The sequence below is a fragment of the Lepidochelys kempii genome, chromosome 3, assembly GCF_965140285.1.
Source record: "Lepidochelys kempii isolate rLepKem1 chromosome 3, rLepKem1.hap1, whole genome shotgun sequence".
NCBI lineage: Eukaryota > Metazoa > Chordata > Testudines > Cheloniidae > Lepidochelys > Lepidochelys kempii.
The window spans coordinates 12,586,560-12,597,303 of record NC_136382.1 but is presented as its reverse complement, the minus strand read 5'-3'; the positions used below and the strand labels follow the sequence as shown (position 1 = coordinate 12,597,303).

At 53.6% G+C, this 10,744-nt stretch overlaps 1 protein-coding gene across 4 annotated transcripts in view; it reads right to left on the bottom strand.

Annotated features, from left to right (window-relative positions):
• Positions 1-1,240: 1,240 nt before the first annotated feature.
• The window catches only part of TRAM2 (translocation associated membrane protein 2), a 48,024-nt gene continuing 38,520 nt past the window's right edge, over positions 1,241-10,744 (bottom strand). For all 4 annotated transcript variants that reach the window (XM_073335695.2, XM_073335692.2, XM_073335693.2 and 1 more), the window contains 5 exons: positions 10,591-10,661; positions 9,670-9,774; positions 8,391-8,534; positions 7,432-7,595; positions 1,241-5,660 (listed from right to left, as the gene is read on the bottom strand). In XM_073335695.2, coding sequence (XP_073191796.1) covers positions 5,587-5,660; positions 7,432-7,595; positions 8,391-8,534; positions 9,670-9,774; positions 10,591-10,661 — 558 coding nt within the window. In that variant the 3' untranslated portion in view covers positions 1,241-5,586. The remainder of the gene's footprint in view (positions 5,661-7,431; positions 7,596-8,390; positions 8,535-9,669; positions 9,775-10,590; positions 10,662-10,744) is intronic.

Below are 10,744 nucleotides of genomic sequence, written 5' to 3'. Positions count from 1 at the left end.
TGGGACGGGGTGGACTGGATGGACTGAGAGCTCCAGGCCTTTCATACAGACCGCCCGCGGAGGACTAACTAAGCAAAACACAACTGGGTACCCTTTTAATTTATTATTTTGCTGCAGAAGGGCCTAAAGGCCCCAGCCATGGAGCAGGACCCCATTGTGCGAGGTGCTACAGTATCTGAAAGGAGGTATTGTTATCCCCATTTTAACACACGGGGGAACAGATTTAGAGCTGATTAAATAACGTGCCCCACGTCACGGAGAATGGATTTGGATACATATCCCCCCTGCTCCCCACACACACACTCTGGATATTCTCTCAATTTAGTTGCCCTACTAGAAATGCTGGTCCCATGAGGAAGTGTTGGCTATTGCCTGGATAGTGCTGTGTTTCCCTACAGTGAAGAGAGACAGATGGTCAGGGTGAGTCTATAGCACTCTCACCTTGTTTAAAAAGTCTGGTCGCTCGCCCTTACATGAAGAAAGCTGCCACAGACCCACCCACCCCCATTGTGCTCTAGGTCAGCCAGCCAACTGTGCCAGTGGGATGCCCAGGTGCACCTCAGGAGCAACTAGGACAGAGACCATGCAGGTCTCCACCATTAGGCACACTTTCTGAGCAAAATGCTTATTTTATCCGTCCCTTTTTGGGGTGTGTGTGTGTGGGGTGGTTCCCGTTTCCTCACAGATACTCGAGAATCTCAACACACAGCCACACACCAGCTCCCATCCTCTAGGTTAGGCTCTCGCCTTCTGGGGCTATCCGTGCCGTTCCTTATTCAGAGCATCGATAAGGCCACCACTCTGCTGCTCCTCAGCTTCAAGAACCTGCTTCCAGGCCTCCTCACCAGTAGGTTCAGAGCTGCAGCCCGATCCCCAGCCTGTCGTAATCACTGAGTCTTTCCATGGAGGTCAGTAGCCTTTAGCACAGGCCACTGCATCGAGCCACAGAATTGCCTTCAGAATCCACTTGCGTTCTTAGCACATTGGGTAGGAATCACTTCCCCTATACGCTGCCTGCACCCAAACCATGGAACAGGTCCAAGCCATGGAAAGAGCCAGCCACCTTCAGATGTGTTGTCTATGACAAAGATAGATCAAACACCAAATGGAGCAGATTGCACCTCTCTCTGCCATACCTGGTGGGTCCATCCTGTCATGCTTTGGGAACACTAGAATAGCTAGTCATAGCGACGAGGTATTCGCAAATTGAGGAAACACACACACCAGTGTTAAGCACCACTTGATGATTCTATGCCTTTTATTATTTCAGAAAATATCTTTGTTGAGAGTTTGTTCACAAAAGCCATTTAATGAAAAAAATTCCGTACAAAATTGGTTATTTTTTAAATGTCAGGGGAAGAATAAAAACATATGGTGGTGATGGGGAGTTGAAGAGGTTATCCAAAAAATCAACCCCCCCAAACCAAAACAAATTAAAATACATAACAAAGGAAGAGAATGTTTGCACTAAAGCATAAATATGGAAGAACAGAATTTTCCTTGAGTTTCTTTGTTGAAGTTTGGTCCAGAGAATTAAACAGGTTAAAAAGACAGATACGAGCACCCACCCAAACTTTGTGTCTTGTGTCCATCCCTCCCTCTGGCAAGAAGTACACATGACATAAGGAGATGAGTGACCCAGATGACAGCGTCAATATAAAGACTGCCAACTCGAGCCACATGTTATGCACTCAAAGGTCACAAAAAGGAACTGCTATACTGCATGATCAGACAGCTGTAGACGCTATCTACTGTAGACAGAAGTCAGCTTCCATTGACTGGACTCCATAGTCAGATGTAGCTGTAACTCCAGTCCACTGGAATGAAGACCACCCCTCTACAGATTTCATGTCTAGTTCTGAAGAAAGACCATCCTCCACTTAATATAAAAACCAGGGAGAAACCCTTCCCTTATTTGCTACACCTGTGCATGATAGGTAGGAAAAAATCATCCTACAAAAATACAAACTTTAATGCCCTGTTGAGCAAGGAAGATTCATTTAACAAACTTTTAAAAAGATATTGATCTGCAAAATGCTACATTCTCCCCGACATCCACCCCTCTAAGATCCATCTGGGACAAGGAGAGAGGGAGAAGAACTGCTGGTTCTTAAGAGACTTTGCCACAGCCCAGGTTAGGAGGCGTTCTGTGCTCCACGCAATTATCACAACTTGACCTCATCTCAGGGGCCCTCCCCTCCCAGGGTTTGGTGACGGATGCAGGCACTACTGGAGTGACCACGCTCCAGGCGGGTTATTGCACAACCAGCGGTGCTATAACACTGAATCTGGGACCCAGGGCCCAATTCTGCATGATCCCGAGTGCCCTCAGCCTTCTAGCAGATGGGGACACTCAAACCGTTGCAGAAGATACGCAGCACTTTGTGGGATGGGGCCCAAGAAGGGGACCCATTCGAGAAGCGGGTCTCCCCTTCCCCATGCTCTCTGCACCTTTGTATGTGGATGGGTCGATGAAAGAGTTAACCCTAGAGACTGGAAAAGAAAATAATCCATCTCTACGAGGAGATGGTTCTCCAGGATAGAGAGGAAGTTTTGGTTTGCTAGGAAACGCAAGGAGAGCTGCACCAGCGACTGCAGAGCCAGGGACAGTATGTGCACAGGAGCAGAGAGGAGCAAGAGCGTCTGCATTGGGAGGGATGGGATGGGAGCCCCTCCAGCCACAAATGACCCCAGCGATGCCTGCGAAATGGCAGCCCGTGGGCGTCACTGCAGAGGCCGACCGATCTAGGCAGAAAAAGGGGAGGGGATTTTAGCCATGGAGAAAGGAACTATCCCACAAACCGAAAAGGCACAGAAAACGAGGGGCGACTTCCAGCGGGAACGGTCCCTTTCCCCAGTGACTCTAAATATGGAACACGCATCATACAGGTACACAGAGCCTGAGGGCACGGAGTTATTGAGGCAGCGCATAGGCAAGAGAGTACAGACTATACCGCAATGTAAGGCACTTGGTATATAGAGAACAATGAGCTACTTCACGGCCTTGCAGGCTTGTGCCAGAGGAAAGGCTGCCTGGAACAGGGCGGGGTGGGGGGAAATCATTCAGCAGCCTGGTTTATTTGGATCTGACAACTAGCCACCTTTTAACCGGGAGTCTCAGCTCCTCGTCTGCAGTTAAGTCGCTGATGTCAGAGGAGCAAGGCCAGCTCCGGCTCTAGAGAGATTTGGGGAGCAGTCACTCCCTGCAGGGCTCAGCGATCCCCTCCTGGCTGGGAGCGGACGGGAAAGGGGAGAGGGATGGAAGGGTGAACTGTGCTAGGCCCAAGGGCCAAGAGCTTGTGTCCCAGCTCTCGCTCTCTCACTGGCCTTTCCCGCCTGGTCCCGCTGCTCCTTCACCCAAGTGCTGGCTTTGCTATGCATCTGTCCAGCCAGGGCTAAGGAGGGACAGTCACAAGGTATTCCCTGGTGCTCTGCTCCAAGATATTGGGGGAGCAGGAGGAAGATCCCTGGGAGATGCCAGCTAGTGGCCCTCCTTTGACATTCAAAGCTCCTAGGGGGATGGGGGGAAGGAATGGAATCTGACCAGCTACATTCAGGCTCCCAGGTATTCTCTCCCCAGCACAGGCAGGGGCTTCCAGTGCAGGAGCCAGAACAGGCATGGAGAGGACTCAACATCTGTGAAAGCAGCATGGGCAGCCAGTTCCTCTCACCACCCCAAAAAACAAAAGGCCGGAGAGCATGAATTACAATCGCCTCCAGTAAGGAAGGCCACAGGGAGGAGCATGAAACAAGCCAGGAACATCCAGTATGGTTTATTCTGGCCCGTGTCACTCACCCCAGCTAGGAAGGAAGAACCCTGATCCCGATCTGCATGAGAAGTGATTCCATGACACTTCATCCCTGCTACTCCCTGCCTGCCTCTCCTGCTGCCCCTTTGGGAGCAGCGACACCCTCTCCCTGCTCAGCCAAAGGGAAATGCTACCCCTCCAGGCAGCCGCAGCAAGTGCAGCTGAGCCAGCTTTGCCGAGAGGGAAGCTCCCACCCCAGTGAAGCGCCAAGTCACCTCAATGCATTGCAACATGCCCACTGCAAAGTCTGGCTTACGGGGACCTTCCACAGAGAGAAATACCCTCTGCTGCCTGGCAGCCTGGCCGTCTTGACCAGCACATGGCACTGGAAGAGCCCTGCAAGTGGGACAGCTCCAGCCACCCGGAAGAGGGCACGGGATGCTGTTCCTGGGCAGTGGACAGAATCAATGAGTGCTCGAACAATTCCCCCACATCTCCTCCCAACATACGCAGCCAACGAGGGGTCGAGGGAGAGTGGTTGTATGAAAGAGGCGGCCTCTGAGGTAGATTTGAGACAATTCCATCCACCAGCCGGGGAGGAGGGTGGCATGGATCGGGCGAGAGGCACTCCCACAGGCTGCTCTCTGCTATTCCCACCCAGCCCAGGAAGGGATGCATGGGCTGGATCCCAGATTAACCAAACCCCTCAGGGGATGCGAGGCCTGTGAAGCAGAAAGACAGAAGCTGGCAGCTGCAGCCGGAAGGGAGAGGCCATAGCTGGTCTGGGATGGCAAGGGCAGTGGTGAGGCATGAGGTGAAAGGCCCTGTTACAGATAAACTCTGAGTGGCAGGGAGTCTGCTCTCTGGCACGCAGCGAGTGCTACGTGACCACAATGCCACAGGATTAAGCCAGCACTTGGGTGAGGTAAGGAGAAGCGAGGTGTGGGACCAGGGCTGGTGGAGCCCTCACCTCCAGGGCTTACATATCTTCAACTGAGTTTGGCCTGAGCGACTCCTTGGGTGACATCATCCCAAGCAAGGCACTAGGAATTGCAGGGCAGAGGCAGAGCCGAATCACCGCACCCAGAAGAGGGAGGGAGGTGGGCAGAACCGGCCTAAGAGCTCATGTCCTGCCGCAGACTGCTAGGGATCCCACATGCTGGAGCTCCAGTACGATGCAAAGCATGTCTGAGGTCACCACCCTGTGCCCTAATGCAACAGGCCCAAGCCAGACCTGGCCCGCCTCTGCAATTCCGCTGGGCGTGCTGGATGCAAGGCTGCTCTGCAGTTCACCCAAGAACTCGAGCAGTGGCACCCCCCCGCAAGGACGCCACCCCGATGCCAAGAGGTGGTCTGCACACAGGGCATGGCTTCCCCAGCTCCCCAAACCTCTATCCGCATGGTCACAGGGCACCTTCAAGCACCCGCCTGCCCCTCCGAGCCCAGGATGTAGGGGAATGCCAAAAGGGCAGGGGAAGAACCTGCTTTAGAAAAGGGGTGGTTTGCTTGGAACCATCCCATGGTGCATTTGTAACAAAAACACAACAGGAAGAAAAAACACTCAAGAAGGGGGCGGGGAGGGGAGAAAATTGCACGCTGATTGACTATAGAACTGAGCGGAAGGAGAGGATGGGAGGTTTGGTTCTGGCTCCTGCAGGCCGTGCAACGGAGCAAGGTTTTTTGGTTTTATTGCAAATGGTTTGGGGAGGGGGGGAGAGGGAGAGACCTTGGGAAGATTGAGAGGTTTCCAAGCCATTCAGCACCTGGGAGGCCGAGGGAGGGGCTGGTGCTTAGTCCTGGTCTCTCGCCCTCCTCCCCAGCAGACGAGCCTTCAGCTCTATGGAGACTTGAGCTTCTTGGTGCGTGGGGAGGTTCCGTTCTCGGCTTTCACCACTCCGTTTTCATGGTAACCTGGGGACAGGGGAGCGCAGCGAGTTAGGGACACTCGACTGGGGCCTCATTGGCTTCAAGGGGGTGAGTGGGCTTAGTGCTGGCTTAAGGGTAAGAACTGTCATCTCAGCTTCCTCCGCTTGGGCTCATGCAGAATTGCAGAGGGACGTCAGCACCCTGCAGCCCTTCCCCCTTGTGTCCTGGTCCCACCAGATCCACGGGCTCGGGTTGCTTCATGGAACACTGTCGCTCCTGAGCAAAGCCCCAGCACCGCCTTCGGGGCACTACGCTGCTGGAGGGGACAGAGTAGGGTCGCCAGGCATCCGGTTTTCAACTGGAACGCCTGGTCAAAAAGGGACCCTGGTGGCTGCTGAGCGGGCTGTTAAAAGTCCAGTTGGTAGCGCAGCGGGACTAAGACAGGCTCTTGGACGCAAGAACAAATGGATATAAACTGGCCATCAAGAAGTTTAGACTTGAAATTAGATGAAGGTTTCTAACCATCAAAGGAGTGAAGTTCTGGAACAGCCTTCCAAGGGGAGCAGTGGGGGCAAAAGACATATCTGACTTCAAGACTAAGCTTGATAAGTTTATGGAGGGGATGGTATGATGGGATAGCCTAATTCTGGCAATTAATTGATCTTTGACTATTAGCGATAAATATGCCCTATGGCCTGTGATGGGATGTTAGATGGGGTGGAATCTGAGTTACTACAGAGAATTCATTCTTGGGTGTCTGGCAAGTGAGTCTTGGCCACATGCTCAGGGTTTAGCTGACTGCTATATTTGGGGTCGGGAAAGAATTTTCCTTCAGGGCAGATTGGAAGAGGCCCTGGGGGTTTTTCACCTTCCTCTGCAGCGTGGGACACAGGTCACTTACTGGAGGATTCTCTGTACCTTGAAGTCTTTAAACCATGATTTGAGGACTTTATTAGCTCAGAGATAGGTTAGGGATTTGTTACAGGAGTGGGTGAGTGAGATTCTGTGGCCTGCGTTGTGCAGGAGGTCAGACTAGACGATCATAATGGTCCCTTCTGACCTTAAAGTCTAAAGTCTATGATTCCGTGCCTGTCCTGGTTCCGCACAGCTCCCAGAAGTGGCGGCCAGGTTCCTGCAGCCCCTAGGCTCAAGGGCAGCCACGGGGGCTAAACGCGCTACGCCCTCCCCAAGCACCAGCTCCGCAGCTCCCATTGGCTGGGAACCATGGCCAATGGCACCTGCAGGTGGGGGCGGCACACTGAGCCCCTGTGGCCAACCCTGCCCTGTGCCGAGGAGCTGGAGGGGCATGCTGGCCGCTTCCCGGAAGCCACCTGAGGTAAGCGCCGCTCAGAACCTGCACGTCAAACCCTCTCCTGAGCCCCAACCTCTGCCCCAGCCCTGAGCCCCCTCCTGCACTTCAAACCCCTCATTTCTGGCCGCACCCCGGAGTCCATAGCCCCAGCCGGAGCCCTCAGCTCCACCGCAGCCCAACCCTCTGCCTCAGCCCAGTGAAAATGAGTGAGGGAGGGTGGGGGAGAGCGAGTGACAGAGGAAGGGGGGATGGAGTAAATGGGGGTGGGGCTTTGGAGAAGGGGCAGGGCAGGGGCGGAGCCTCACGGGGCGGGGCAAAGGTGTTCGGTTTTCTGCAAACAGAAAGTTGGCAACCCTAGGACAGAGCTGGGGCCCGGATGGCTCCTGGCCATTGCTGATCCTTCTGCAGCAGAGGAAGGGACCCGACAGCATCCTGGGCCCTTACATCTTGCCCCCAGCTCAGCCACACACGGCCCTGCTCTCAGCACCCGGCCTTGGCACTTACCCGACTCCCTCTTGACGGGCTTGGACTGCTGTTTGGTGAGGGTGGCAGCTCTCTGCCTGGCGCTCTGCTCATTCCAGTACTCCCGCCAGCGCCGCAGCTGGAAGTGGATGAAGTGCCACATCATCCAGGCCTGGGAGAGGCACACCAGGGACAGCACGCCCATCCTGGGGGGTGGGAGGGGGCAGAGAAGAGGCAGGCTGAGAATGGAGCAGAGAGACCGAAGCCAGGGGCCATGGAGCCACTTCCAAACCCAACCAAGCCAGCTAGTAAATGGCCTTCATACCCAAAGACCACAGCGATCTACAGAGACTGGTGCTCTCCAGAGCCACAGACCAGTTCTGTGAGGACCACCTGAGGGGAGGGAATAGTTGTTCCAGGTACCAGCCCTGCCCTGAGTCCCGCTGCCAGTTTTTGCTTAGGTACAATCACGCCTGCCACGTCCCTAGGCTCCTCTGACAACAGGAGGGAGGACACAGCCAGACAGAAGTATGATTTATGTTGACCAGGTCCCTTAAATTGCAGTTATGGCTAGAAAAGGGATTGTACTAAGTGCACCTCCTTACATGACAGATCTGCTTGGAGGCTCTCTTCGTATCTGGTCTCTTTACTGAGCAAACAAGGATTTTTCTTTCCTTCACACTACAGTTCACAGACAATTTTGCTGAGCCTCAAGACAGCCTAGCACCCAGCTTGCGCGCCTAGCACTATGCTGCATCTAGAGCCCTCGGTACGGGAGAAGTTCCAAGCAGAAGACACTTGGATTTTCAGACCCCTCTGACTTTGCAGGTCCGGCCCTTGGGAGCCGAGTGGGAGTGGATGGGTAGAGAACCTGAACACGGGCATCACTACTGCTTTCATCAGTCCCCTTCCTGACTACATGAGCATGCGTTAAGCAATCCGGCAGACCATTTCAGCCTACGGGAAGGAAGCCGATGGAGCAGCACATGGCCACGTCTTACCTGGAAAGCAGAGTGTTGAAGTTTCCTTTCTCTGGGTCGAACGCCTGGTTCTCCACCCGAGCCAGCCCGAAGCCAACAACCAGCACGGAAAGGGTGAGGGTGAAGAGCCGGGTGACCACGAACACCACTGCCCAGGCATTAAACCTGTGTGAATTCCAACAGGAGCGTCACTGGGATGAGCCTCCATCCGCAGTGGGGGCGCACAGCCAGCCTACCTGGAAGGGCAGCAGGAGTCGCGAGACGCAGACATTCAGGCCAGGAAACTGCCTCAACATGCCCAGGAGCAGCATGTTGTTCATGGGGACCCACTTTTAACAGGGTTGAACTTTGGGGGAGGAGGGGTTATTTCAGCCTAGGAGTGCTATGCAACTGTCACAGCTGGCCCCCTTCCTGCAGCCTCAGCAAGGGTGCCGTTGCCGGAACAGGCCACGCGTGAGATGGCCCTGCCGAGTCACGTGGGAGGCAGGTTGGCTGGGGCCTGTGCTGAACAGGATTTAAGTCTCCAGGGCTGTCAACCTTCCACTCCAGAGCACACCACTTTGTGCATGCGCAGAGAGTCTCCTGGCACATTTGTGCACAGTTGGCACTAGTGAATTTCAGGCCCGAAGGGATTTCAGGTCCAATTCTCTTATGCCCTTTGTTGTGTGTGGTCATGCAGCCCACTGCAACAGGAGCATAGAACGTCACCACCATTCCAGTATCTGTTTATATCCATTAGGCTTTGTGTTAGGAAAGCAGCCTGCTGCGCTAGCTCTGCGCATACACCTAGCGAGGGATAGTTTTGACGAGTTTAAACAAACAAGACAAAGGGTGGGAGGGTAAACAGAAGCACAGAGAGAAGATGAGACTGGCCCAATATCTCACTGAAGGCCAGCAGCAGAGCTAGGAATAGAACCCAGGTCTCCTGATTCCCAGGCCAGTGCTCTATCCACTAGACCACACCACCTCTCCAACTTTGCACCGCCGTACATGACTACACAAGGTCTCAGGCCCTTCACAGGCTGCACTGATCAGGGGTTCTTATGCTTACTGAATCAAGCCTGGGAGTTAATCCGGCCTCGAGTGCCCTCTTTGTACTTGTGCTGTGGAGATCTTCCTGCCCACTGCCAACAGGCTAGTCAGGAACTGCAGCACCCGTGACCCCTCTCCCCACCCCCAAGGTGGGAGCTCTCTTGCAGATCCGTTCTGGAGAAGGAAGACAGACTTCCCCCTAGACTCCATTGCATGACAGTTCTGGCCGGCAAGGGGCGAATCGCTCCTCTCAGCTCGGTGTACTTACAGCTTCTCGTTGTTCTCATCTGTGAAGTAGAATAGACGGGCCATGTGGAAGAGGAATTCAGCGAAGTACTGCAGCAGCAAGAGGACAAGCCCCAGGCGGGTTAGGCTAGAGAGAGAAGACACAGGCATTGCCATATTGGAACAGACCTGAGCTCCAGTCAGCCACCTACCTTATTACTCCTACTTCATGTTTGTTCTGCGGACTATGTGCTTCAAATCAAAATCAAAACCCCGTTGTGCTGGGCCTTGGACATACACATGCCTGCCCCAGACAGGTTACAATCGAAATAGACTTGACATGGTTTAAGGGGAAACCAAGGCACAGAGCCCACTATCACCGAGCAGAGCCGGGAACAGAAGCCAAGGTCTCTTGTATTGTAGTCCAGTGCACTAGTCACTGGACCCTGCTGCCTCTCACATAGGCTGCGTGCTTCACCGGATGGCGTATGAAAGTCTTTAGAACGTATTTGTTCTAACTGCAATAACAACCCCGGGAGAAAATTTTCCTGACACCAAAAAGGGGATCACATCTTCCAGCCTGAGACTGAGAAGCACTCGCAGAGGTTTGCGTTGTACGATGCTCTGAAAGTATTAGGTGCCGGCATGTCATCCATCCTAGCTGATGTGACTAGACAATATCTTCTTTCCTAAAAGTAGCTATTGTCCTATTTGGAAACTGTTGGCTTCAGTAACATACTGTAGCTGGGAGTTCCACAGGCTAATCATTTGTTGCATTTATTGTTGGTTTTTAAATCACCCCCGCCCCCTTTACTCAAGTCTCAATGCGTCGGCCAAGATTTTCACAGGGACTAGCGATTTTGGCTGCCCACCCCTCAGCAAGTACTGAGCACCCGCCCTCCGGAAACCAGGATTTTCCCATCATTCTTCGCAGGCCCCATAAAGCGAACTCCACTGCACTCACTTTAAGAGGTATGCTCCAGCTATATGCATCAGGTACAGGGTGATGTACCGCAGGTGACGAGGAATCTCCTCCTGGCAAAGGAACAAAGATTTAACAGTAAGTTCAACCTTCCTCACTTGGAAATCTGAATGAGCACACGCAATGGAGCAGCGAA